This window comes from Chiloscyllium punctatum, chromosome 11 (assembly GCF_047496795.1).
Source record: "Chiloscyllium punctatum isolate Juve2018m chromosome 11, sChiPun1.3, whole genome shotgun sequence".
NCBI classification, from domain to species: Eukaryota; Metazoa; Chordata; class Chondrichthyes; order Orectolobiformes; family Hemiscylliidae; genus Chiloscyllium; species Chiloscyllium punctatum.
The window spans coordinates 92166287-92193345 of record NC_092749.1 but is presented as its reverse complement, the minus strand read 5'-3'; the positions used below and the strand labels follow the sequence as shown (position 1 = coordinate 92193345).

General features: G+C 41.6%; 1 protein-coding gene across 2 annotated transcripts; it reads right to left on the bottom strand.

The window, feature by feature from the left end:
* Positions 1-249: 249 nt before the first annotated feature.
* tmem178a (transmembrane protein 178a) lies at positions 250-26650 on the bottom strand. Of its 2 annotated transcripts, none has more exons than XM_072581256.1 (4): positions 26192-26650; positions 7542-7655; positions 5938-6075; positions 250-2320 (listed from the first exon to the last, which is right to left on the bottom strand). In XM_072581256.1, exons 1-4 carry the CDS (start codon positions 26646-26648, stop codon positions 2079-2081), a joined length of 951 nt encoding a protein of 316 aa, XP_072437357.1. In that variant the 5' UTR covers positions 26649-26650; the 3' UTR covers positions 250-2078. The 2 variants fall into 2 exon arrangements, with proteins under 2 accessions (XP_072437357.1, XP_072437358.1); XM_072581257.1 differs by having other exon boundaries at positions 5942-6075.
* Positions 26651-27059: the final 409 nt, after the last annotated feature.

Below are 27059 nucleotides of genomic sequence, written 5' to 3'. Positions count from 1 at the left end.
CTTTGATGTTAGAAGTGGACTCTTGATGTCAAGTGATTTATTTAGTCATTCCGCTTCAACACCCTGGAAAGTGTGATTAAAATGGGCAGCTAATTTATTCAGCTAGTGCAGTTACCATGGGTGGAATGGGCTCTTTCTCTGCTGTCACTTTTCTATGGTACATTTATTGTGTTAACTTCATGTTGTGACAATGTTTTACAGTTCAAGACTAAAATTGTAGAATTCAGAATGAATGGAAGAAAAGGTAAATTTTCATTGGATAATTTTTATTGGAAGAAAGATTTTTGTTACCAGATATGTTTATCTCACTTTTGAAAATAAAAATGTCACTTCTCTAACATAAAGACATTAAACTTTTTGCGTCGTACAGAATCATTGCACAATATGCAAGTATGGACACAATTCATACAAAGCGGCACAATATTATCTCATATTGGAGCTAAGCAGGTTTTCTCGGATGGTATCTCATACCTACAAAGGAATAGCTATCTTAGAGACTATTTATTTAAAATAAACGTACTTGCCCAGAAATTCATAGGTGTCAAACCTTTTGCACCTGTAAAATGGGCACCTAAGTATCAATATCATGGGTGGCATGCATTCCACACTTAACATGTACTGCTGATTAAATTGTAAAGGTATTCACAGCCTGTGCCCAAAAAGGCAATCGTCCCTTTGTATATGCAATGAACGGCTCATCCTCTAAAACTCTTTAGCAACTGACTTATATAAACTATGAAGATTGTAGGCAGAAACTAACTATTCTCAAAGGCAAGGGTCTGCTGGAAGCTGCTCCCTGAAAATTATTTTTTTGTAGCTCACCTTATTGCGAAGACAGGAAGAGTATTCCTCTCAGCTCCATATTGTTTCCCTCCCTTCCAATCTCCCCCCACCCCCCCTCCTCCTCCTCCTCTGCCTACCATCTCAACAATCTGATTATTGTTCTTCACAGAACCATGAATTGCTTCTTAGGCCTTCATTGGCATCTGCAGTTTGTCAACAGTAAACAGAGGAGGCCTGTGGGCCAATTTTGCGTGGTCCAGCCCTGGATTAGATATACTGTATATAGGGATACAACCAGGTGCAATCCAATTTCTAACCTACTAAGACTTAAAGTTTATCAAAATAAAAGCAGTGTCTACAGAGAAACAGCACAAAGAATTTACACTCAGTACCATATTATGGAAATATTGTAACAATTGTACCAATTATTCACATTTTCATTCACAAAATTTAACACAGCAGTTGACAGCACAGTATTGTCAAATAATTACAGTTGAACCTTACTCAAAGTACATGGTTTAGTTAAATAATCACCACAGCTTTAAGAGAGGCAATACTTGGAATGTAAAAGTGCAAACTGATGCTTGGACCTGGCAGTTCAAAGTAGATGGTTGTGCTAAGTGAGTGATGGTGAATCATTGGCCCATTTTGCATCCCACTCAATTTTCTTTGAAATCAACTGCAAAAACATTGGGCATATATAAAAAGGTTTCCAAATTTCCTATTGCCCATTTTTCACGATCACCAAAGATCAATTTTATTCCCAGTGTGCTTTACTCATAGAGACATATTGATATGTTTTCCTGTTGGATATCAATAAAGTAACATTGTAAAATTGAAGGTACAATTTCAATATATTCAATATATTTCAATAGCTGAGCCCAGTTTAATATTCCTACCTTTTTGCATTGGGAATACAACAATAATACAACTGGTATAGCACAGAAAATAGCCACCACAATAAAATAATTTCAACTCATCTCAGAACAGGTAAGACCAAAGAAAAACTGAGGCAGCAGTGGTTAGTCACGAAGTATTTGTAATTTCAAGTGGCATATTATCAGTAGTTGTTTGATGAGTTTTTTTGTATAGTTTACATTGAATGGTGCAGTTCTTTTAAATAACAATTTTGTGTTTTAAAGACACAAATGCAGATTTATTGTAAGTAGTTTATGGCAGAATCTACCGAGAATCAAAAACACAGATGCATGATTCATATGCCACACTCCCAACACAAGATCAGACTGGAGAACCACAGATCCTGCATAAAATCAACTGTATTTTTCAAATGGTGCTCAAACGGAAGAATCTCTGATGGTCTTTTGATGGATTGTCTTGGTTCTGCTGAGGAATGGCAATGCAGTGCACAAACAGCCTGCCATCATCGTTAACCCTAGGCTACACCATGCACAGAAAATGGACCAACTGTACCCGTGGTCAACATCATTTGGTAGGCCATAGATAAATTTTGGTTGACGTGAAAGATCATACGAAATGCTGGCTGCAAATGTGCAAAGAGAAATTGTGCAAAAGATTCCTAAAGGAAAGAAAAGAAAATTGCTGTTATTTCTATCCAAAATACAATACAATTCAGACACTGTAGTACATTTTACTATCTAAAGGAAATGTGCAACAAGACAGCGAATATGACAAATTAGTTTCAGTGGTTGACAGATATTTGAGTGTACTGTGAAATGTCCAGGGTCACTTTAAATAAATCATTTTATAAAATGCATACACATGTAAAGCTTTCTCCCACATGTAAGAAAAGGTTCAGAAAAAATCCATTGAACAATATGAGTAAAGAGGTTTTAAAAATCTATCACAAAAACAGCTTGCATTGCAAATACTGCAGGTAACAGCATAAATAAGATAAATCAAAATAATCAAAATGAAGGCAATTAAATTTCAGGTAGACAAATGTGAGACCGGCTATTCTTGAATTTAAAAGATTGGAATAAGGCACTTTCTAAATGGCAATAAACTTGAAATTTAGAAGTTCAAATATAACTCAGAGATCCATATGCATAGATTGTTAAAATATCATGGACAGCTATGAAAAATAATCAAAAAGGTTATATCTAGAGGAGTACAACAGTTATGCTAAAGCTTTCGAAAGCCCGAGTTAACCACTGATTGAGTACTGTGTGGAATAGCAGTATAGATTTATCGGAACAATAAAGGTTAAATTACAAAAGTAGAGCAAACCAAACTTGTATTCCTTGGAACTTCAACGGCTAGGGGGTAAATTGATCAAAGATTTTCTTTTTGCAAGTGTGTAGTTAAGTTAGATAGAGAGAACTACTTTTGTTAGTTGGAGAGTCAAGGACCAGGATATATGGCCTGAAATTTAGAGCTAAGAATTTCCAAGGAAACATGTTCACATAAAAAAAGTTGGTAGAAGTTTGTAACTCTTCCTCAGATGTCAGTTGACTGGGGAGTAAATTGTGAACTTTAAATCTGGGAGAGATATTTTGAACTAAGGGTATTAAGAACTATGGGCAAAAGGAGATAAATGGAGTTAGGTCACGTCAACCATAATCTACTTTGAATGGCAGAACAGGTTTAAGACGTTAAGTGGTCTGCTCCATTCCTATGTTCTTTAATTTGGAGATGCCGGTGTTGGACTGGGGTGTACATAGTTAAAACTCACACAACACCAGGTTATAGTCCAACAGTTTTAATTGGAAGCACTAGCTTTCGGAGCTCTGCTTCTTCATCAGAATTTATAGCAAAAGTTTACAGTGCGATGTAACTGAAGTTATACATTGAAAAATACGTTGACCAAGGTATTTTTCAATGTATAATTTCAGTTATATTACATGTAAACTTTTGCTATAAATTCAGTGTCTTACAATTGTGTACTCCACAACCACCTGATGAAGGAGCAGCGCTCCGAAAGCTAGTGCTTCCAATTAAATCTGTTGGACTATAACTTGGTGTTGCATGAGTTTTAACTATGCTCCTTACAGTAGAGAAGCAAATTTCAAACCTTTATATGTTGCAGGAAGAGAATGTCAGTAATTCACTCCTTTTTTCTTGCTAAAGTGCTGTTGTGAATTGAGATTTTTAACTTAACGAATACATTGTGCATTCCATACAAGTTGTGTTGCCCCTACAATTAAGCTGAAATTACACAATCGCATTCAGTTAAATAAAAATAGCTTCAAGAGGAAGCCTTGATTCATTTCACCTGACAAGGACAGAAAATATTACAGTGTAAAGGTTGCATTTTTGATTTTGACAAGGTTCCTCATGGTAGAATGGTTAGCAAGGTTAAATCACATGGAATGCGGGGAGAACTAGTCATTTGGATCCAGAACTGGCTCGAAGGTAGAAGACAGAGGGTGGTGGTAGAGAGTTGCTCTTCAGTCTGGAGGGCTGTGACCAACGGTGTGTCACAGGATTTTTTTAGGATTGGTGCAGGGTATACTTTTTTTTGGCATTTATATCAATGATTTGGATGTCAGCATAGGAGGTATGTTTAATAAGTTTGCAGATGATACTAAAATTAGAAATGTAGTGGACAGCTAAAAAGGATATTTCAGAGTACAAGGGGATATTGATCAGATGGGCCAATGGGCTGAGGACTGGTAGATAGAGTTTAATTTAGATAAATGTGAGATGCTGTATTTTGGAAATGCAAATCAAGGCATGACTTAATGGTAAAGTCCTGGGAAGCGTTGCTGAACAAAGAGACCTTGGAGTGCAGGTTCATAGTTCCTTGAAAGTGGAGTCGCACATGGATGGGTAGTGAAGAAGGCATTTGGTATGCTCACCTTTATTGGTCAGTGCATTGAGTGTAGGAATTGGGAGGTCATGTTGTGGCTGTTCAGGGCGTTGGTTCAGCCACTTTTGGAATATTGCGTGCAATTCTGGACTCCCTCCTATAGGAAGGATGTTGTGAAACTTGAAAGGGTTCAGAAAAGATTTACGAGGATGTTGCCAGGGTTGGAGGGTTTGAGCTATAGGGTGAGGCTGAATAGGCTGGGGCTGTTTCCCCTGGAGCATTGGAGGCTGAGGGGTTTATAAAATCATGAGGGGGCACTGAAAAGGTAAATACGCAAGATCTTTTCCCTGGGGTGGGGGAGTCAAGAACTAGAAGGTTTAAGGTGAGAGGGGAAAGACATAAAAGAGACCTAAGGGGCAACGTTTTCACACAGAGGGTGGTGTGTGTATGGAATGAGCTTCCAAGGGACGTGGTGGAGGCTAGTACACTTATGACATTTAAAAGGCAGCTGGATGAGTATATGAATAGGAAAGGTTTAGCAGGATATAAGCCAAACACTGGCAAATGGGACTAGATTTATATAGGATATCTGGTCGGCCTGGACGAGTTGGACCAAAGGGACTGTTTCTGTGTTGTGCATCTCTATGGTTTTATTTAAAAAGCTCTCTGCTGCCTTCCTTTGATACCACTATTTGGGGTTTGAGATGATTTTGCCATCTTAGCAAAATTCTTTTTATTTTTCTCACCACTTAGATACACATGTAATGCTCTATTCCGTGGACTTGTGGACAAACTCAAGAGCTACTAAACAATGCAGTAATCAGGGAGTCCTACACTGTTGAAAGTGTCATCCAATCTACTTTTTCAGGTGAATATAGAGGAACAGAGAAAGCTCTCCTTAGATCTTTGCCTGTATCAAAGTCGGGAGTGTGGTGCTGGAAATACACAGCAGGTCAGGCAGCATCCAAGAAGCAGGAGAATCAACGTTTCGAGCATAACCCCTTCATCATGAATCAGGTTTATGCCTGAAAAGCTGATTCTCCTGCTCCTCAGATGCTGCCTGACCAGTTGTGCTTTTCCAGAACCGTACTCTCGACTCTGATTTCCAGCATCTGCAGTCCTCACTCTCTCTTCCTTGCCTATATCAACCACCATTGCTGAGACTTATCCTCTAGCCATTATCACATCACTATTTTTGGAACTTTGCTGTGCACAGTTTGGTGACTGTGTTTCCTACATTACCAGCAGTGACCTCAGAAGTACTTAACTGGCTTAAACAGTGATGCAGAAGGCAAAATACTGTTCACCCAACCCACTGTCAAAAGGTATCTCTATAAAGTGTCTGTTTAGAAGTAAAAGCTACCAATGGAATAATATATAACTGCAGACACATAAACTGCTGAAGTAAAATGCTGGAAAATGACCTGCCATTAGGAAAAGGAGGCCTGCCACATGCTGAGTGAGACTTTCTTCCCAGAAGAAGCTCATTGATGCGACAATACACCCGCACAGCAGGACAGCAGCTGCCATGCCCAGGAATCCAGCTGTGATTCTCCTCAAATCTGTGGTGGTAGAGAGAAATAAAGAAAAATAAACCTCATTAGTATTTCTTCAGAAGAAAAACCCACCAAGGAATAGCTTTGACATCATTCTACTGACCAATATCCATAAAATTATTCATTTCAACATCACTGATGCATGCTAGGTCACACAGAAATGAGACGAAGTGGTTATTTGTCGCAATTCACCAGGCTATGAGTTCCCAATCTACCCAAACTACACTGAAGGAGTGAAATTGATTGCATTTGCAAACATCAGTTCTTAAAGAGGCAGGTACAATTGCTGCCAGTGTAGTTTCTAATTTCCCATCCCCAGTACATAGCTGGGGATCCAAGTACCCCACAAATATTCATCAGACCCAAAGTTGAGAAAAAAAATAATTAATGGTTAGGATTGCCACTGGCATTGTTTGCATATCAACTTACACTCTTAAGCTGGTCCATACTTTATATAGTGCAGGCCTACTTTATATTAGAATAATTAATGTTCAATGCAATTGAGTTGGTAAGACAAAAAATGGGTTCTGTGGAATGGCACTATTTTCACCTCAAGTAACGATACTTATCCTTATTTGAATAGGGTTAGGGTTCCAACCAAACATCCAACAGATGTGACATTGGACAATTCAATGGGTACACAGATAAGGAAAGCTGTATCCTACTAACTGTCTCTGCCTGCAGAATGCCACCAAAGACCTTCATCTAGATCTGGCTTTTGACAGAGGCAAAGTCAACCTGTTGAGGTGTTAGCAGCAGCTGCAATACACAAAACTCACAGGATGCATTGCATCAACTTGTCAAAGCTGCATTGATAACACGTAGCAAAACCATCTACTGTTTAGAAGGACAAGATCAGCAGGTACCCTCACTTTTAGTTTCCCCACCAGGTCACAGACCAAATTGTGAAGGATGTATATATATATATATATATATATATATATCCCCATTCCTTCATTGTCACTGGCTAAAGATTATGGAACTCGCTACCTAACAGCACTGTGAGTGCACTTTCACCACAAGGATTGCGTAAGTTCATGATAAATGTTCACTACTAGCTTCTTCAGTGCAGCTGGCAACAAATATAGCCTTGGGAGAAATGGCTACATCCTGAGACAGAGGAAGAGAGAAAAAAAACTATACTCTTAACTCTATTTCTCTTAAAAGCTCTTCATATTATGGTCAATAATTTCCTCAAGCCTTCTTCCACTCAGCATTACAATTCTGTATGCCCATGAATGAGGTTTCCATTGAACTTCCATTGTAGATCTGATCATGGAACAGAAGTAGTCCCAAGAAAATTCCTGCCACTTTCCCTGTTCTCACATTTCCTGTCATATGAACAGCAAATAGAGGCATGAATTGTAGGTGAAGTAATTCTGACAGAGCAGGTAGAACCACTACGTTGAGGCAGAAATGGAAAGCACAGCTTATTCTTAGTTTAGCATTGTTTAATGCTATTTCACACTTACGCAGCAGATGCCATTCATCCTGCTGGATGGTTTTTGTAAGATTGAAAGGAATATTTCTTAGACGAATGGGCTGGGAGTAGTGATACTTGACAGATGTGCATCTCTGCGCAATTCCTAAGAGGAAAATAAAATTCATCAACATGAGACAGCGGGACTTAAATATCAATGAAAATCTGTCATAATCAAATAAACAGAATAAGTATTATTGTGAAGTACTGACCATCACAACTGGCATGTTTATAAATTGACTGATTTAAATACTTGCGTTATAAATGGCATTATGTTCATATCAGAATAATAATTACCAATGACATAGAATACAGTATTCAGCTGATGTAATAATAAAAGATTCATAAAATATTCTTCCCAACAATATCATAATTCCACATACACCATTGTTGTACAATATGTGAGCCATTATCAACATGTAGTTAATTGAGAATTCAGGCCTAGATTATTGTATTTTTCATTAGTAAATAAAATATGAATTGTAGACATTGACATTGGACCTATGATCTGGATACTCATATTGTATGATGTATGCATGTGTAGTTAAACCATTTTTGTGTATTTGTTGGTGAAATGTTGAGAAATAAAGCACAAAAAGTGTGCTTTTTAATTGTTTTGTGTTCCTTACAACTTTTGTCTGTAGTTCTCTAATTCTTTTGTCTAATTCACTGGAATAGCTCCTATGGATTGGAGGATAGTTAACGTAACCCCACTATTTAAGAGAAAGGTGGAGAGAAAACAAGGAATTATAGGTCTGTTAGCTCACCATCAGGAGTAGTAAAATACTAGAGTTCATTATAAAGATTTACTAGAAGAGCACTTGGAAATTGGTAACAGGATTGGACAGAGTCGGCATGGATTTACAGAAGGGAAATCATGCTTGACGAATTTATTGGAATTATTCAAGATGTAATAAAATTGAAGTGCATGGGATTGAGATCGTGTATTGAGATAGAGAACTGATTTGCATTCTGGAAACAATGTGTCTTTTTCTGAGTGGCAGGCAGTGACAAGTAAGGGAATGTTGGGATTGCTGTTTTGATCTCTTGTAGTGAGAGGATGAAATGTACAAGAGCACTCTGCTCCACTTAATGTCAATGTTGGCCCCAGTTCAGAACAGTAATTGACAGGCCACATTTCAGCAGCTCTTATTAGTGCTGGTGGCATCCAGGTGGTGATGACAGCTGGACATTCCAACAGGGCCAACGGCAGGATGATGCTACATTCACACTCCGGTGGAAACAAGAAAAGATGCCAAGCTGTACAACATCTTCTTCAATTTTGCCAATGGAGCACTATACAGGTACACCTGTTTGAGACCAGATGGGTCTCCCTGTTCCAGGAGTGATGATTTGTGTCCCAAACGTTCATGGACAGATCTGTCAACATTAAGCCTGTGTTCTTCTACTTCCTATTGACTATCACCAACAAATTGACCAGAGGATTGGTTGAGGGACGTGGAAGCTGAACATGTTGAGACTATGTTGAGACCAGAAAACATTGTGAAACTCTTCTTTGAGTTAATTGGTGGCAAGCAATCAAGGCAAAAATCCAAAGATTCTTCACACTCAGAGATGTTCAGAAGGCAAGAGAGGAACAGAGGGAAATGTCCCACCTCCAGAACATAATCTCTACCCGCTGCAGGTAATGGAGGTCACCGTTGAGAAGGATCTCCAACAGGTCAAGATCCAACAAGACTCATTACTTACTCGACAATCATCTTCCAGCACACAATCTGGTCCAGAGCAAAGGATGAGACACATTAGTTTCCCTTCTATCAAAGAAGTTCAGATAAAGAAGACGGTGATTTACCACGTTAAGGATAAAGAGATTCAATAACATTATCATAGGCTTACATACGAAGCTCAGCAAATCCTTTTATCCTGGTCTGTATGATGTGAAGCCACAGACAGTATGGCCTCTCAGTCTTTCCTGTCCTCTGTCACGGATGTCTTAAATGACAGTACATGGGATGCTGGAATAGCCTCTATCTCTGATGAGCTAACAAAGTCTGCCAGGTCTTTGGAGACAAAACAAAACTCCCGGAAATGATGATTTACTGGTGAATTGTAATTGACTCTATGGGATCAGATCAACCAAGACCTACCGCATGGGAATGTGCTTTTTGGTGGCAATATGCCAGAATGCACAAGGAAAGGCATCATCACTCTCATGTACAAGAAAAGGGCTGAACATATTAATCTAAAATTTGCTGGGATAGCCAAACGAAATTACATGAAATGGGGAGAAAACATACGAAGCCTTGTGCTGGCGTAATGATTAGAAAGGTCACTGCTTTTAATGCGTTTCTGCGTTTTGCTCAAGAAATGTGTGCGTGTTTACATCAAGCATTGCAACTCACCAGTAATGGACTGAATTGTCACAATATCTCCAGAATCGCTGACATTTTTCAAAAGTAGAAGTAGATGTGATAATGTGGACTATTTATCAGCTGAATTTGTGATTGTCAGGGAATTGTACTGTGTAAAGATCATACATTGGATGACATAAAGTGAACACAAGCTAAAGCTCACATAGAGCAAGAAATAAGTCTCTTTCTAAAACAACACAAGCAAATCCTAATGGGTTAATTAATTAAACTGATGTGGTAGAAGACATAATTATAATGTTTTTGACATTGGTCAAAAAGACAGAAGCAAAGTTTGTGTTTCATGTCCAATATAACTCTTCTTCATGACTCATTTTGGTCAGATTAATTAAAGATGATGCTAGGGATATGGCTTTGAATGGCTGGGTTGAGTACTAAAACCTGGTAGGGATGAGTCGCCATATTAAAACAAAATCTGGGCAGATAGAAACAAAACTTCTCTTCACTGCAGGGAAACTCCTGGTCACTAGGTGTGAAGTGGTGTTGCTGCATGTGATGCAAGTCTGGCTCGTTCCTCTTTCCTGATCCATGGCAATCAGTCAAATTACCTTCTGCTTTATCTGGAGATCGAAAATGGACTGGGTTCAGAAGGACATGATGTACAATCACCTAGGTAATGGGGGAAGGAACAGATAGTGACACCAAGTGTCACTATGAGCTGAGGTTCTGCCTGTGTCCAGTGATGAGAAGGACTGGTCTGAGCACACTTGCTGGGAATGCTCCATTCAATTGGATCAAGTGGCATGGTGGCACAGTGGTTATGGGTGGCACAGGGGCACAGTGGTTAGCACTGCTGCCTCACAGCGCCACAGACCCGGGTTCAATTCCCACCTCAGGCGACTGTCTGTGTGGAGTTTGCACATTCTCCCCGTGTCTGCGTGGGTTTCCTCCGGGTGCTCCGGTTCCCTCCCACAGTCCAAAGATGTGCAGGTTAGGTGAATTGGCCATGCTAAATTGCTCAGTGTTAGGTGAAGGGGTAAATGTAGGGGAATGGGTCTGGGTGGGTTGCGCTTCGGCAGGTCGGTGTGGACTTGTTGGGCCGAAGGGCCTGTTTTCACACTAAGTAATCTAATCTAATCTAAGATGCACCGTCTCTTCTGGTGGAAAGGCTTATCTTAACAAACATCTTTGACCACAAGTTCATCAGACAGTGGTCAGCACATAATGTCCTTGGAGAAGGGAGACATTTGATCTTGCTGAATGGCTCCCTGAACAGACCATCAAGTTCATTTGGCAGAATGTCTCATCACCAAACCTTTCAAACAAGCAGCAAGACAGAGCATGGCTCCAGGTCAGAAGGCCCTTCCTGCCAGATCTTTCCTCCAGACCCCAAGTTTCACCCTTGTTGAACATTGTCATTGAGATGGCCATGGAGGGGAAGAAACAGTTGTCCACCTGCTTGTGAAATGTGCCTTTGCAAAGGAGCTTTCAGAAAATATACAGTGTTTTTTTTTTCTTTGGCAATGTTCATCATGTGACAACTCTAAGGAGAGATCAGGCAAACTTGGATTGTTTTCATGAGAGCGCAGAGATTGAGGGGGGAGCCTGGTAGAAGTCTTTAAATTATGAGAGACATGGATAGGTTGGATAGGCTTTTTCCCAGGATGGGGATGTCAAATATTACAGGGCATAGATTTAAGGTGAGAGGGGAAAGGTTAAGGAAGATGTGCGAGGAATGTTTTTTTCATACAGGGGGTAGTAAGTGTCTGGAGCGGGCTACCATAGGAGATGGTAAAAGCAGATACGATTACAAAGTATAAGAGGCATTTAGACAGATTCATGAACAGAAAGAGAATAGAGAGGTACAGATCATGCTCAGGCAGATGGGATTAGCTCATAATAGAATCATGGTGGGGTGAAGGGCCTGCTCCTGTGCTGTACTGATCTATGTTCTATGGCAGCTCTATGGCCTGTTCCCATAGATACACACCAAGACATACATCAACTACACCTGGAGAACAATTAATTCAGTGACAAACACTCTTTGATCTACCCAAGATTTCCTAATCTTCCTGTGCAAAGTGTTGCCCTTGACAGTATGTTGCAGATTGGCACATTCTAAGGTCCAAGACTACATGCTGAAGGAGATATTAAACCTTGGACAGCTATCACAAAGAGAAAGAGCACAGTCCAAGGTCCTTCAAGGGGCTAGAAACTTTGTAAAATCTCTTCAGCTGTTTGTTTAACACATAATGAACATAGAAAAAAATTGACTGCAATTGTAATTGTTAGAAGTAACATATGGTCGTGAATGAAACTGATTTGTTTTACACTTGATGTATAGTGTCAGTAATCCATTTTTATAAACATCCTGAATAAAGCATATTTTTAAAAAAGATAAAAGATGATTCATTATCACCTGAGAAGTGGAGAAGGCAAAAGTCAAATCCTACTCTCAACACAAAGAGCAAAATGAGAAGTCTAGCTTTAAAGTACAAAAACACACCAGAACTTGCAGTAACTATAAGCTACACTAAGGGTCACCAAAACCATATCTTGATGTAAATAATGTTCATATTTGATCATTGGTATAAAATGCATGATTTTGATAAAAGAATGTAAATCATTGAAAGAATAGCACTTCAATATTTGTGTTCTGGAAATTGTCTTCAGAAGATTGTAAATATACATTTTCTGAAAGCCTATTATGAAATTTGTTCACAATATGAGAAGCCAACATCACTATTGTATTGGCTTGTCTCATGATTTTGATTTGATTTGATTTATTACTGTCACGTGCACTGAGGTACAGTGAGAAGTGTTATCTTATATGCTTTACAGGCAGATTGTATTATACGAGTGCATCAGGGTAACAGAACAGAATGCAGGCTACAGTGTTACAGCTGCTGAGAAGGTGCAGAGAGAAATCAACATTAACATTAAAGAGGTCCATTCAAAACTCTGATAACACCAGGGCAAAAACTGTTCTTGAAACTGTTCGTACATGTATACAAACTTGTATATCTTCTGCCCGATGGAAGAGGATGGAAGAGAGTATAATGGGGTGGGACGTTGGCTGCTTTCCAGATGCAGAGGGAAGTACAGATGAAGTTAATGGATGGAGGGGGAGGTGGTTTGTCTATGCAACTCTCTTAATTTCTTTTGGGCTTGCCACACTTTGCTGAGGTGCATCCAGATAGGACGCATGAGGTACAGTCTTACGTCTAAAATAAATCTAAGGGTTCAATTAATTTCCAGTCAGGATATAAGGAATTTATCTACAGTGACACTTCAGCACAATATAATGCATATTCAAATTCCATCATAATGCTTTGAGAATTGGAATTCAATTTTTAACATCCAGAACCAAAAGAAATCAATGAGCTTAAAGCTATTAGCTAGTCATATGGTCTTATATAATGCAACTCAAGTCCTACACCAAAATGACTGACTCTTAACTGATCCCCAAATCTCCATTCTGACTTGAAAACATTTCACCGTTTCCTCACTGCTGGTCCAAACTCTGGGAACTCCCTTGTTAACAGGTGACCCTGTGCCTCAAGGACTGTAGCTGGTCAGGAAGGCAGCTCATTACCACCTTCTCAAGTGCAGTTAGGGATGGGCAATAAATGCTGGCCTAGTCAGTGACCCCTATATCAATAACAAATTTTTAAAAGTGGCTTCACAAGGTACTCAGTCAGATCAAGATATTCTCAAGGCAACAAGGAATTACGTTTACTTAGGACTACGTAGGATATAAAACATGGGCTTTTTGACACACCCAGTCCATGGTCTACTGTGCTCTAATCAAGCTCCTCCCACTTTTCTTCATCTAAATCTACTATAAGGCAGCAAAAGTATAATATTAATTATAACCAAAGTGGTTTCTAGGGCCAATTTTGTTCACTTAATAAGATCAGGGAAGAATGCTCCAGATTTTTATTCCCTCATCCGTCACAATTTTCTCAGTAGATTGCACAACTTATGGGTGGGACCCATGGGATGTGGAACTATTGTGATTCACCAGACATTGTAAGGGACTGGCTCAACAATATTATTAGTGATGACAATATGATAAAAGTATGTATATTTTAAAATTAATCATTTGATAATACAGAAATTGAATATTGCTGAAAAAGATACGTTTTGTCAAAGCTTTTTGTCTTGAACACATCAGGACATTTCACAAAAATACTGATTTAATTGGAAATCCAACATTTACAATATATGTCATACAGGACTGATTGGTTGGTAGGGGTGTTACCATGTGGAATACATTCATTAATGCTGATTGACAGTTAGCTGCCAGGCTTTGTTTAAATTTTAAACTTGACTCAAATTGGTCAAGACATCACCTGGAGAAGCGAACCAGTGAATGGCTCTCACCTACTCTGTTGAATTGAAATAGGTGCAATGTATGTGTACATGTTCTTTCTCCTTGCAATGTACAGGACTCTTTGTATTAATATATGTGGCTCCAGTTCATACAAGTGCACCACACCACAGGCCAGATTGACAATCCAAAATTAGTTGTCAGTATATTGCATGCATGCTCATGATTATCCAGCAGATGTCCAACTCCAGAATCAAAACCCAAATTGGACACTATGTTACTAGTTTTGCAAATTGGGACTCGTTTGGTATGGGCAATACATTGTGCACAGCTGAAGGAATATACTGTTTGGTATGATCTGATCTTTGTAATGCAGTACCTACGTACTTGGCACCACACTGGCATTACAATTCATAAAACACATTACACATTGTTGATAGAACACCTTTTTGACTTGTTGGCAGCATCCTGTTAGTGATAAACACCATTTGTGTTGCTATTGCACAGTAGCAGTGTGAGACAGCTAGCTTCACATGTTATTCAAACCTTTAAGATACCTTAGCTTTCCAACTGTTGATTTTCCCCTTGAATTGGTGTTCTTGTGAAATGTCCTGTTGAGTACAAGGCAAAAGCTTTGGCAATATGTGTCTTTTCTCAGCAATTTTTAAACTTGTTTTTTTGTTGAAGGTGTCACTGATTAGATGGGATAATAAACAAAGGTTCTATCTGGTCCCATAGTCATATGGATATTAGAGCCTACAGTACGAACTGAAGAAACAGAAAGGTTTTTGTGTCTCTTAGCTGATATTTTCCTCATCAACTCACACCATGAAATAAATTGACGGTTTTTTTCAACTATTGTTTGTAGGATTGTGATGTGTTCAAAATGTTTGTCTAAAGGTTGCATGTTTATCTAAAGAACAATAATATTTTGCATTTGGGGCATTTTGATATGAAAAGATGTTATTTCAATGCAAACCACACTACTAAAACACTGAAATCCCACATGCAACCAAGTAAGATGTGCTCAACATACATAAATGCATGTATCAAAAGCCATCATTCTTTGATCATTGATGGGTTGATGACCAGAGAATAACATGTTTAAAATAATGAAAGAAAGAACATTCACTTGTAAAATCCTTATACCACTACCACCCTATCCCCAACACATCTGCCTCTCCAATGTCTTGATCATGTTGTCTTTCAAATCTGTGCCCGCCTTTTTTGGACTACATTTTGGAATCCCCTCAGTCAAGTTTCCATCCTTGCCACGGTGCTGAAACACTTAACAAAATCATAAATTACATCCTACCTGACAGCTGACTGTGACAAAGAGAAATGATTATTCATGTCCTTCCTGACCTGCCTGCAGCCTTTGACATGGTTGAAAACACATTCTTCTCCAACATCTCTCCACCATCATGACTCTGGGCAGACTGTACTCTCCTGGCTTGGATCTTATCTGTCTAAATCTCTAAGAGTATCATCTAAAAAAGACTACAGTTCTTGCTCCCACACTGTTACCTGTGATATCTCCCAACGATATATCCTTGACCACCTCCTTTTTTTTCATCTATATCATCCAAAAACCCAGCATAATTTTCCGCATCTACACTGACAGCACACAGCTCTACCACACCCTCACCTATTCTGGATGGTTCCATTGCCTTGAAATTGTGAGACTGCTTGTTAGCCATTCAGCAACAGGCAAACATGAATTACCTGCAACCAAATATTGGAAAGACCAAAGCTCACTGTGTTCAATCCAGACCCCAAACTCCGTTTCCCAGTTACTAACTATTATTATATCAGGCAACTAAATCAAACTGCTGATGGCCTTGGTATCATATTTGACTCTGAACAGTTTTTCAAAGAAGCAATAAAGGTTCAAATTCAAAAACAGTCCAGGCAGCGGGCCATGGAGGGGGTTGTTAGGGCCGACTGCCTGCCCCTCTTCCGTGGTTATGTTAGAGCCCGAGTGTCCCTGGAGAAGGAGCACGCGGTGTCCACCAACACCCTGGAGTTGTTCAGGGAGAGGTGGGCGCAGCAGGGAGTGGAGTGCATTATTTCCCCCTCCAACTTTATTTTGATTTAATCCCTGCCCTCCCCTTCACTGTTTGCTCACACAGCATTGCCCTGTGGTTTGAAGGGCAGTGCTTGTCACTGGCCACTCGGGTGTTTCTTTTCTTCCTGGTGGTGGAAACTGAATAAAGATTCGTGCACCTTGTGTCTTTCATTGTGTCTCACACCTGCACACACACAATATGGGTACTGAGGAAAAAAATAAGCACTACCGCAGTTAGGCGGTAGTGTGGGGGTTAAAAGAAAGGAAAAAATAGAAAAAAAAGGAAAAAAAACAGGAGTGTCAGAGGTTCAGAAAAAAAAATAAACAGGAGTGCCCTGGCCAAACTGGCCATAAACAGGTCCAGGCAGCGGGCCGTGGAGGGGGTCATTAGGGCTGACTGCCTGCCCCTCTTCCGTGGTTACGTTAGTGCCTGGGTGTCTCTGGAAAAGGAGCACGCAATGTCCACTGACACCCTGGAGTCGTTCAGGGAGAGGTGGGCGCCGCAGGGAGTGGAGTGCATTATTTCTCCCTCCAACTCTATTTTGATTTAATCCCTGCCCTCCCCTTCACTGTTTGATCACACAGCATTGCCCTTTGATGTGAAGGGCACTGCTTGTCACTGGCCACCCTGGTGTTTCCTTTCTTTCTGGTGGTGGAATTTGAATAAAGATTGTGCTTCTTGTGTCTCTCACTGTGTCTCACACCTGCACACACACAACATGGGTGCTGAGGAAAAAAATAAGCACTACCGTAGTTAGGCGGTAGTGTGGGGGTAAAACAAAAAAAAACCAGGAGTGTCAGAGGTTCTGTTTATTCTAAAAAAAAAAGAAAAAAAAACAGGACTGTCAACAGTTCTGTTCACTCTAAGTGCTGGCTTTCAGGAAGCCGGACCAGTGTCAAATACCATACACATGTAAATAAAGGATGACTTGGTGATGGGATTCTGGCCTCTGTGGAGCTATTACAGTGGTGATGAGAGAAAAAAATATCCATTTGAAGACATTCGCTCACAACTGCTGTCTCTGAGGCAGGTAAGCATTTCTGGCAACATGCTATTATTTGGGAAGCTTGGCTCCTTCAATCCACTTGGGGAAAGAACGCATTATATTTTCTGGGCAATGACATTGGGGGATGATGAAAAGCAACATGTAATTACCCTGGCAGCTTGTGGACCCGCAAATGTTTTGGTTATTAGGAGTCTAACATTTCCCAAGGCACTAGATACTAAAACCTTTCAAGAGGTGATGGATTTAGTTAAAGAATATTATGAACCCAAGCCTCTGAAACACTATCGGTTTGACTTAGCAGTTTGAGAATCAGAGGAATCCATGTCAGGATTATTTACAAGGTTAAGATGACTGGCAGAGTCACGTGACTTTGATTTAACGCTTAATGAGATGCTGAGAGACCGTTTAGTATGAGGAATTAATGATGTAACCATGCAAAGATGCTACTTGCTGAAGCCCAACTGGACTTCAAATGTACACTACAATTGGCTTTGTCATTAGAAATTGTGGCAAGTGGAGTATATGAGTTGCAGGGGATTCAGATGGAAGTGGACACCCTCGCCAAGCTGACTGAGCTTGGGAACACCACTGGAATGAAGGCAATTGCGCAGCCTCACTCAAGACATATCCTGAACAGAGGGACTCTAGGTCAGCTCACAACAAAATCCCAAAGCAAAGACAAGCCTCGCCCAAACGCTTAACATTTTCTTCAGGAACTGGGCCCGCAAGCCATTGTAGTTGCTGCCAGTGTGTGGACTCGAGACAGCAAAAAGGTCCCATAGGCCTGAGTTGAATCAGCAACTTCATAGGCCAGTATTCAGGAGAATGCACATCCTGTAAAACTCATCTACATCTGCTTTGGAACAGTTAGATTGTTTAGCAACATCCAAATCAGAACTAATCAATATAAATGTCTGGTTAATGGTCACCTGGTTCTAATGGAGGGTGATACTGATGCAGCTGTATCAGTCATTATAGAACCAGTCTTTAACAAAATTCGTTCTGGACTCCTTTGCTTAACTTAATAGACTGAATGACTGAGAACCTGTACTGGGGAATCTTTACAGATTAAGGCTACAACTTCGGTTCCAGTCTCATATGAGAAGAGAGGGTTCAGTTACCACTGATTATTGTAAAAGGCTCAGGCCCAAGCTTAATGGGGTGAAATTAGTTGAGGAAGATTCAAATTGATTCGCTCAACATATTTCAATTAGAAAGTGGTTGCCTGAGTGAAGTCCTAATTAAATACCTGCAAGTTTTTCAGAAAGGTCCAAGGACTATCAAAGGAGCCAAGGCCACCTTGCATGTTGACCAGGAAGCAATTCCACAACTCTGCAAGGCCTGCCCAGTGCCATTCATCTTATGTGCAGAAGTAGAGGCAGAAAGCAAGAGGCAGAAAAATAAAGGAATCATCAAACCAGTACAGTTTGCAGAATGTACTGATTGGCCTTTATGGGGATTTTAAACACATGGCAAACTGCTTCTTGCAGCTGGCTAAATACCCAGTCTGTCACATAGAGGACTTACATGCAAAGCTGGCAAGGGGAGGCTGTCTTTCAGAAAACTGGACATGAGCCATGTGTACCTGCAATTGCACTTAGATGAGGATTCCCAGGAGTATACTACAGTTAATACCCATAAGGGTTTGTATCAATATACGAGAACTGCCAGTTGGGGTATCATCAGCCTGTGCCATCTTTCAGCAGACAACGGAGAACATTTTACAAAGTCAGCCCCAGATGACCATTTAGGAGAAAGTGAGGACTGCAGATGCTGGAGATCAGAGCTGAAAATGTGTTGCTGGAAAAGCGCAGCAGGTCAGGCAGCATCCAAGGAGCAGGAGAATCGATGTTTCGGGCATGAGCCCTTCTTCAGGAATGAGGAGAGTGTGCCAAGCAGGCTAAGATAAAAGATAGGGAGGTGGGACTTGGGGGAGGGGCGTTGGAAATGCAATAGGTGGAAGGAAGTCAAGATGAGGGTGATTGGCTGGAGTCGGGGTGGAGGCAGAGAGGTCAGGAAGAAGATTGCAGGTTAGGAAGGTGGTGCTGAGTTCGAGGGTTGGGACTGAGACAAGGTGGGGGGAGGGGAAATGAGGGAACTGGAGAAATCTGACCATTTATCTGGGTTACATGCTAATAATAGGGAAGACCAATAAACAGCACTTGGAGAACTTGGACATAGTCCTTACACATTTTTCCATGGTGGGCATATGCCTCAGAAGGGAAAAATGTGTGTTCCAGGCACTCCAAGTGAGTGTTCGGCTACAGAGTCAACAAGACTGAACTGTTGCGGGCAATCGATATGTGCCCCGACTCTCCAAGTCTTAGCTTAAGTCTTCCCTTAGGTTGGTGAATTACTATGTAAAGTTCAGACATAACCTGGCATCTATCTTGGCACCCTTAAATCTGCCACTGAAAAAGGGTTAGCTTTGAGAATGGTCTCGTAGCTAAAAGAGCCTCTAGGGAAGTGAAGAAGCAGCTATCATCATCATCATCAGTTGGCACACTTTGATCCCAAGCATGATTGATGCCTCCCTGTATGGTATTGGGGTAGCATTGGCTCACAGGTGGCCCAATGGAGTGGAATGCCCAGTAGTGTATGCTTCCTGGACTTAGGTCGATGCAAAGTGCAAATATCAATAGAGAAGGAAGGCTTGACGGTCATCTTTGGTGTGAGAAAAGTTACACCAATACCTTTACGGACGTAAGTTTGTAATAGTAACGGACCACAAACATCTGCTAGGGCTGCTCAAAGAGGACAAGACCATGCCACTCATTAGCTTCAGGTCGAATTCAATGGTGCATTCAATTACAAGTTGGAACACCATCCAGGAGGACATGTAGCAAATGCAGATGCCTTGAGCTGCCTCCTGCTGAAAGATACTCCACCAATGGTGCCACTGCAGGAAGAGTCCTTTCTGATTTTAAACTTACTGGACACCTTTCCAGTCACTGCTGACAATATCAGACTATGGACACAAAGATCCAGTGCTAGCAAAACTAAAACAGTTGGTGGTGATGGAAGACAAAAAAAGGGCCATCAAAGTCAGAACTGAAACCTTTTTGGACTAGGCCAGACCAGATCACCACAGAGGCTGACATTTTATTATAGGAAGCAAGGGTGATTGTCCTGAGCAAAGGTCACCACCAGACACTGGTTGAACTCTACCAGGGTCATCCAAGGGTTTCAAAAATGAAAATGTTGGTGAGGAGTTATGTCTGGTGGCCAGAACAGGATGCAGACCTGGCCACATTGGTGGGCAGTGCCCAGAATGCCAATGAGGACTAAAATTACCCCAATACCTCCCCCACAATTGTGGGAATGGCGGGGGAAATCCTGGACTCAGTAACACCGCAACTACGTAGATCCTTTCATGGGGTCAATATTCTTAGTCATTGTGGAGACCACTCAAAGCATCGGATGCACATATCCAAACACATGGACAATGATACAAAACTTGCAAGAATATTTTGCAATCATGGGCTCCTGAAAGTGTTGGTCACAGACAACAAGATATCATTTACCTGCAGGGAATTCGATTATTTCCTAAAGTTGAATGGCATTTGGCATAAAAGGACAGCTCCAAACCATCCACCGTCCAATGGACTGGTGGAAAAAGCCATTCAAACTGTGAAGGCAGGCTTAAAGAAACAGCCTACAGCTTCACTAGATACCTAACTGTCCCGGTTCCTGTTTGATTATCGGACACCCCTTCATGGCATAGCTCCAGCAAAGTTGCTACTGGGGAGAAGGTTCTGCACCAAGTTAAATCCTGGACCTTGGTGGGAAGAATTAAATGGCATCAGGACAATAGACAATAGGTGCAGGAGTAGGCCATTTGGTCCTTTAAGCCAGCACCACCATTCATTATGATCATAGCTGATCATCCACAATCAATATCCTATTCCTGCCTTATCCCCTTGTGAGGCAGAGCTTTTCATATATCCACCACTCTCTGGGTGAAGAGGTTTCTCCTCAACTCTGTTCTAAATGGCCTACCCCTTATTTTTAAACTGTGTCCTCTGGGTTCTGGACTCACTCATCAGCGGAAACATGCTTCCTGCCTCCAGAGTGTCCAATCCTTTAATAATCTTATACGTCTCAATCAGATCCCCTCTCATCCTTCTAAATGCAAGTGTATACAAGCCCAGTCACTCCAATCTTTCAACATATGATAGTCCCGCCATCCCGCGAATGTCCATGCTGGACACAAGACTCCTCTAAATGAGAGACACAGTTTACTTCTCTCTATCTTTGTAACCTCCTCCAGCTCCACAATCCTACAACGCAGCTACATTCCTCAAATTCTTTGGCATCTCTCCACTAGTGGTAGCTGTGCTTCCAATGCCGAAGCTCTAAGTTGTGGAACTGTGTCCTTAAACGACTCTGCTTTTCTTTTTATCTCTCCTCCTTGAATCCAAATATTTTGATCAATCTTTCAGACAGCTGTTCTATATCTCCTTACATTGCTTTGTGTTAAATATTGTTTTATGCAGAAGTCTTAGATATTTAGTATGTTAAAACTGGTGCATGAACACAAGTTTTGTTTGTGTTGTTTTGGGACTTCACAACCTTAAGTACTTTTTGAAATGCAGACATTCGTGTCAGAAAAGGCTGTTGTCAATTTGTGGTGCTAGTTGAGGGATGAATATAGGTTGAGGGATAAATACGCAAGGACATAAGAAATAGGAGCAGGAGTACACCATGTGACCCCTAAAGACTACTCTGCCATTCAAGAAGAACACAGCAGGTCCTCTGGCTCAACCATCAGTTGAATTTCCATCAGTTCACCACATTCCTTGGTTCCTGGAGTGACCAAATTCTGATCACCTCAGCTCCAAATATACTTAATGATGGACCATTCACAAACCTCTCCAGCAGGAAATCCCATAAGTTCACAACCCATTGTGAGAAGAAATTCCTCCACATCTCAATCCTAAATGATCACCCCCTTACTTTGATACTGTCACCTCATGTTTTACATTCTCCAGGTGGCAGAGGCAACCTCAGTGTCTACTCTGACAAGCTGCTTCAGAACCCTCTATGTTTCATTGTGACCATCCCTCATTCTTCTAAACTCCATAATGTATCAGCTCAATTCACTCAGCCTCTCAAATCAAAGGAAAACACTGTCATCCCAGGAACTAATCTAGTGATTACTGACCTGGAGATTGGGCAACACACTTACTTTTGTTGACTAGTATTGTGGGATATTTTACATCCTCCCTAGAGGGCAGGTGGGATTTCAGTTTCACAACTCAGCTATAGCACCTTTGATAGAGCAGCATTCCCTCAACACAGCACTGGCCTCTGGAGTAAGACTTAAAAGCACAACATAAACTTAAAGCTGAGGAGTCTATAGTGAGGAATGGAATACCTTGCACTTCTGACAGCATGTTGGGTATTGGCATTCAACGCTACCAGATCATGTTAAGCACATGTAAAGGCTGAGATGTGGACAAGGATTAAAGGATTAGCTTTGGCCACCGCTGATAGAGACTTGAACAATTTTCCCCCAATTATATCTCAACTCTATGCCTTATTTCACCAGCTGGATTTTTGTTGACAATTTCCATAGAGGCATAATTCTAATTTCAATATTCTTCAGAAATAATTTGAAATTGTTTTAGCTCAGGTAAGGCCACTAAGTGAAATGATAGTGTAAATCAGTCACATAAAATCCTAAAATATGACATCAATTTATTTAATTGCGTTTCTCAAACATCAGAGAATGAACTGTTATAGTAAAGATGGGATTAACAGTTTGAATCCAATGACCCTTCTTCAGAAGCTCTGAAGAGGTTCTGAATAAAGACCATCGGATCTGAAACGCTCGCTGATTTCTCTCCACAGATGCTGCCAGACCTGCTGAGTTTCTTCAGCAATTTCCGTTTTTGTTTCGGATGTCCAACAATAACAGCTGTTTTATATTATTACGCTGTCATACAGGTGTTAACTTTATATCAGTGGTAGCACTTCCTTGCTCTGAATCTGAAGGTAATGCTTTCAAATTTCATTCCAGGATTTAAGTAATTAATCCTGGCTTTAGAGAGTGCTGCACAGTCAATGTTGTATTTTGTTTGGTTGCGATATTCAACCAAAACTGCAACTGCCTGATCAGCTAGGTGTAAGATATGACATAGCACTATTTGAAGAAGCACATGGGAGATCTTGCTGTATCCTGGCTAATAGTAATCCCTCAACCACCAACACTGTCATTTATATCACTGCTGTTTGCAGAACCTTGTAAACTGGTGTCTTTTCCTAGTTAAAAATCACACAACACCAGGTTATAGTCCAACAGGTTTAATTAGAAGCACACTAGCTTTCGGAGCGATGCTCCTTCAACAGGTGGTTGTCACCTGATGAAGGAGCGTCGCTCCGAAAGCTAGTGTGCTTCCAATTAAACCTGGTGGACTATAACCTGGTGTTGTGTGATTTTTAACTTTATACACCCCAGTCCAACACCAGCATCTCCAAATCATGTCTTTTCCTATGTGACAGTGACGGCACTTCCATAGGTAAGTCATTAACTGTGAAGTGATTAGATTAGATTCAATTAGATCAGACTCTCTACAGTGTGGAAACAGGTCCTTCAGCCCAACAAGCCCACATTGACCCTCCGAAGAATAGCCCACCCAGACCCACTTCCCTCTGACTAATGCACCTAACACTATGGGCAGTTTAGCACGGCCAATTCACCTGACCTGCACACCTTTGGACTGTGGGAGGAAACTGGAGCACCTGGAGGAAACCCATGCAGACACGGGGGGAATGTGTAAACTCCATACAGACAGTCGCCCAAGGCTGGAAAAGAACCTGGGACCCTGGTACTGTGAGGCAGCAGTGCTGACCACTGAGCCACCGTGCTTTAGGGAGTCCCTCAGGTTCTGATGGGTGCTATATATTGGATCTCTTCATGTGGGTTTACAAATGTTGGGATTCAAACAACTCATAACTCTTAAGCATAACTCTGAATCCCCCAGTGATTCAACGGAGGAACAGGGAGTACTCAATTCCCAAAGTGAGTCATACAGTCATAGAGATGTAGAGCAGAGAAACAGACCCTTTGGTCCAACTCGTCCATGCCGGCCAGAAATCCTAAATGAATCTAGTCCCACTTGTTAGCATTTGGCCCATTTCCTTTCAAACCTCTCCAACTCATTAACCTTTAAAATGTTATTATTGCACCAGCTTCTATCACCTCCTCTGGCAGTTCATTCCATACGCACACAACCCTATGTATGAAAAAGATGCCCCTTAGGTCCCTTTTAAATCATTCCCCTCTAACCCTCAATCTATGTTCTCTAATTTTGGACTTCCATATCCTGGGGAAAAGATCTTGGCTATTCACATTAGCCATGCCACTCATGATTTTATAAGGTCACCCCTCCACCTCCGATGATCCAGAGAAAACAGCCCAAGCCTATTCAGCCTCTCCCCATAGCTCAAACCCTCCAATCCCAGCAACATTCTTGTAAATCTTTTCTGAATCCCTTCAGGTTTCACAACATCTTTCCTTTAGCAGGGAGGCTTGAATTAAGATATGATACTGTCTCTCTGTCTCCAGCACTGAGCGTCATCCTCAAAACACAATTTTCAAGAAAAATACATTTTCTTGATGGAAAGATTTCAAGATTGAGTGGTATACAGGACTCTTGTTATATTTCAATGAAATCATGGTCATTTATATATTTAATTGTTTTAGCTAAATACTGATAACATTCTTAAGAAGCATAATTAATGACAACGTCCGAGCTCAGCTGCTGAATAGATTGTTAAACTTGACATCAAACTATAACTGACAGCATCCGAGGAACAGGAGAATCGACATTTCGGACACAAGCCCTTTATCTGCAGTCCTCACTTTCTCTGTCAAACTATAACAGTTGTCCCAGCCATGTGAATAAAAATATGTTGCCATAAAAAAACAATATTGTTATCTGTTATATCCTTGTTAATTCAGCCCATGCTACATTAATTCTCAACTACCAGCTACCTGAAATTAAACCCAGACAAGTGCTGGGAGGCCCATGACTCTATTGTCCAGGAACAACTGCGTTTCAGGGGAGCTCCAGTCAAGACACTTAGAAATTCCCCAAAATTCAAAAGAAATACAACTAAAAATAGATCAAATGCAACAGATTCACGCTCGGGATATATAAAAAAAGGACACGAGATAAGCTGCTTTGCAAGTGTGAGTTTTGACTCAGCAGTAACACTCTCACTTCCCATGAATTGAAGTCCCAAGCCGCCAGGTTTTGAGCAGGAGATTTTACGGTTCTGTTGGAAGCAGAACAGGGGAGTTAAATCTCTCGAGGTACAGGTCAATCTATCATTCCTCGTGTACACCTAAAGAGATCGTTGCTGTGCACAAATTATTGGCAGAATTCCTTTTGACATGTTGAAATATTCGGCTGCCTGCGAAATCCTTGGGGATGTTTATAAAAAATACAATCTTTACTCTGTACCGAACTCTTCGGGGCGCACGCCGACCTCCACAAATTAGCCGAAACTCTGAAATTTCAGATCATTTTAACACGGGTATGAAGAAGAACACTGAGTTAGATTTAAAACCCACGAACGCCAGCTCCAAGCGCAACTCCTTGCGTCTCCTGGTTCGTTGAAGAAACATACCTTTGAATCCAAAATTAAAAACAGGCATGGGGCTCATTTCGCCCAGACTAAAGCATTCCCCCCCCCCTCCCCCCAAGTCAACTCTTTGACCCCTAGTAACAAGAGGGATGAATATTTTCCATTCAAAGACTACCCAGCGATTTACACCAGCTGCTATTAAAAAAAAGGCTAATCTCGTTTTGCTAAATCCACAAAACAAACCGACTCGAACAAGGTGGATCTCTGGCCCCCGTTTTTGCCCAGGGCGATGAGCCCCTTGGATCTTACCCTTGGATATGAGTTGGTCAATGTCTCGGTCGATGCCCATGTAGTAACATTTCCTCCAGAGCCCAGTGTAGCTGGCGAACAGAGGACGGCTGCAGTCCGACTCGAAGACGCCGAGCCCCAGCACCGACCGCCAGCTCTCCAGCAGCTCCTGCTCACTGGCCGGGCCCGGGGTGAACGGGGCCAGGGCTTTCAGAGGACCCCGGGGCCCCGGGACCACCGGCTCCTCGGCTTTGCTGCGTTCCCTCAGCGGCAGGTTCGGGATGGGCATGACCCGGCCGCCGCCGCCGCCGCCTCCTCTTCCGCCGGTCCCCGGGACGGGAGCGCGCTCACAGCCCGCCCTGTGCCTCCGGGTGTCGGTCTCGTACCAGTGGTCAGTGAAGATGGCCGTGGTCAGCAGCAGGAGAGCGGAGCCGCTGAGGAGCAGACTGACTCCAGTCATCCACACCCCCTTCTCCATCTCTCCCTTTACCCACCCCCCCCCAGCCTGCCACCCCCCCACCACCACCACCCCCTCTCCCTTATCTGTCCCTCCTGCCAAAGCTCAGGTTGTCTCCCCCCAGCACCCCAGCCCTTTGTCTATTTTACATGGTGGACGAGGTTCCGGGACTGCCCAGGGTCACCTATCCAGGCCTAGGCTGCACTGGCTCAGACACACAATGGCACAGTTTATCCAGGGCTCAGCCTTGCTCTGCTTCTGCACTGCCTTCTCCTTCCTTTGTTTCTGTTGGTCTGCAGACTCTCACACTCCACTCCTCGCTGGCATCTCCCTGGAACTCCGGCTGTTAACTTCTGTTTCCTCCTCTCTCCCTCTCAAAGTGACACTGTCAAACGCTGTGTCCCCTTTGGTGAAGCCTTGACTCGCCTCCCC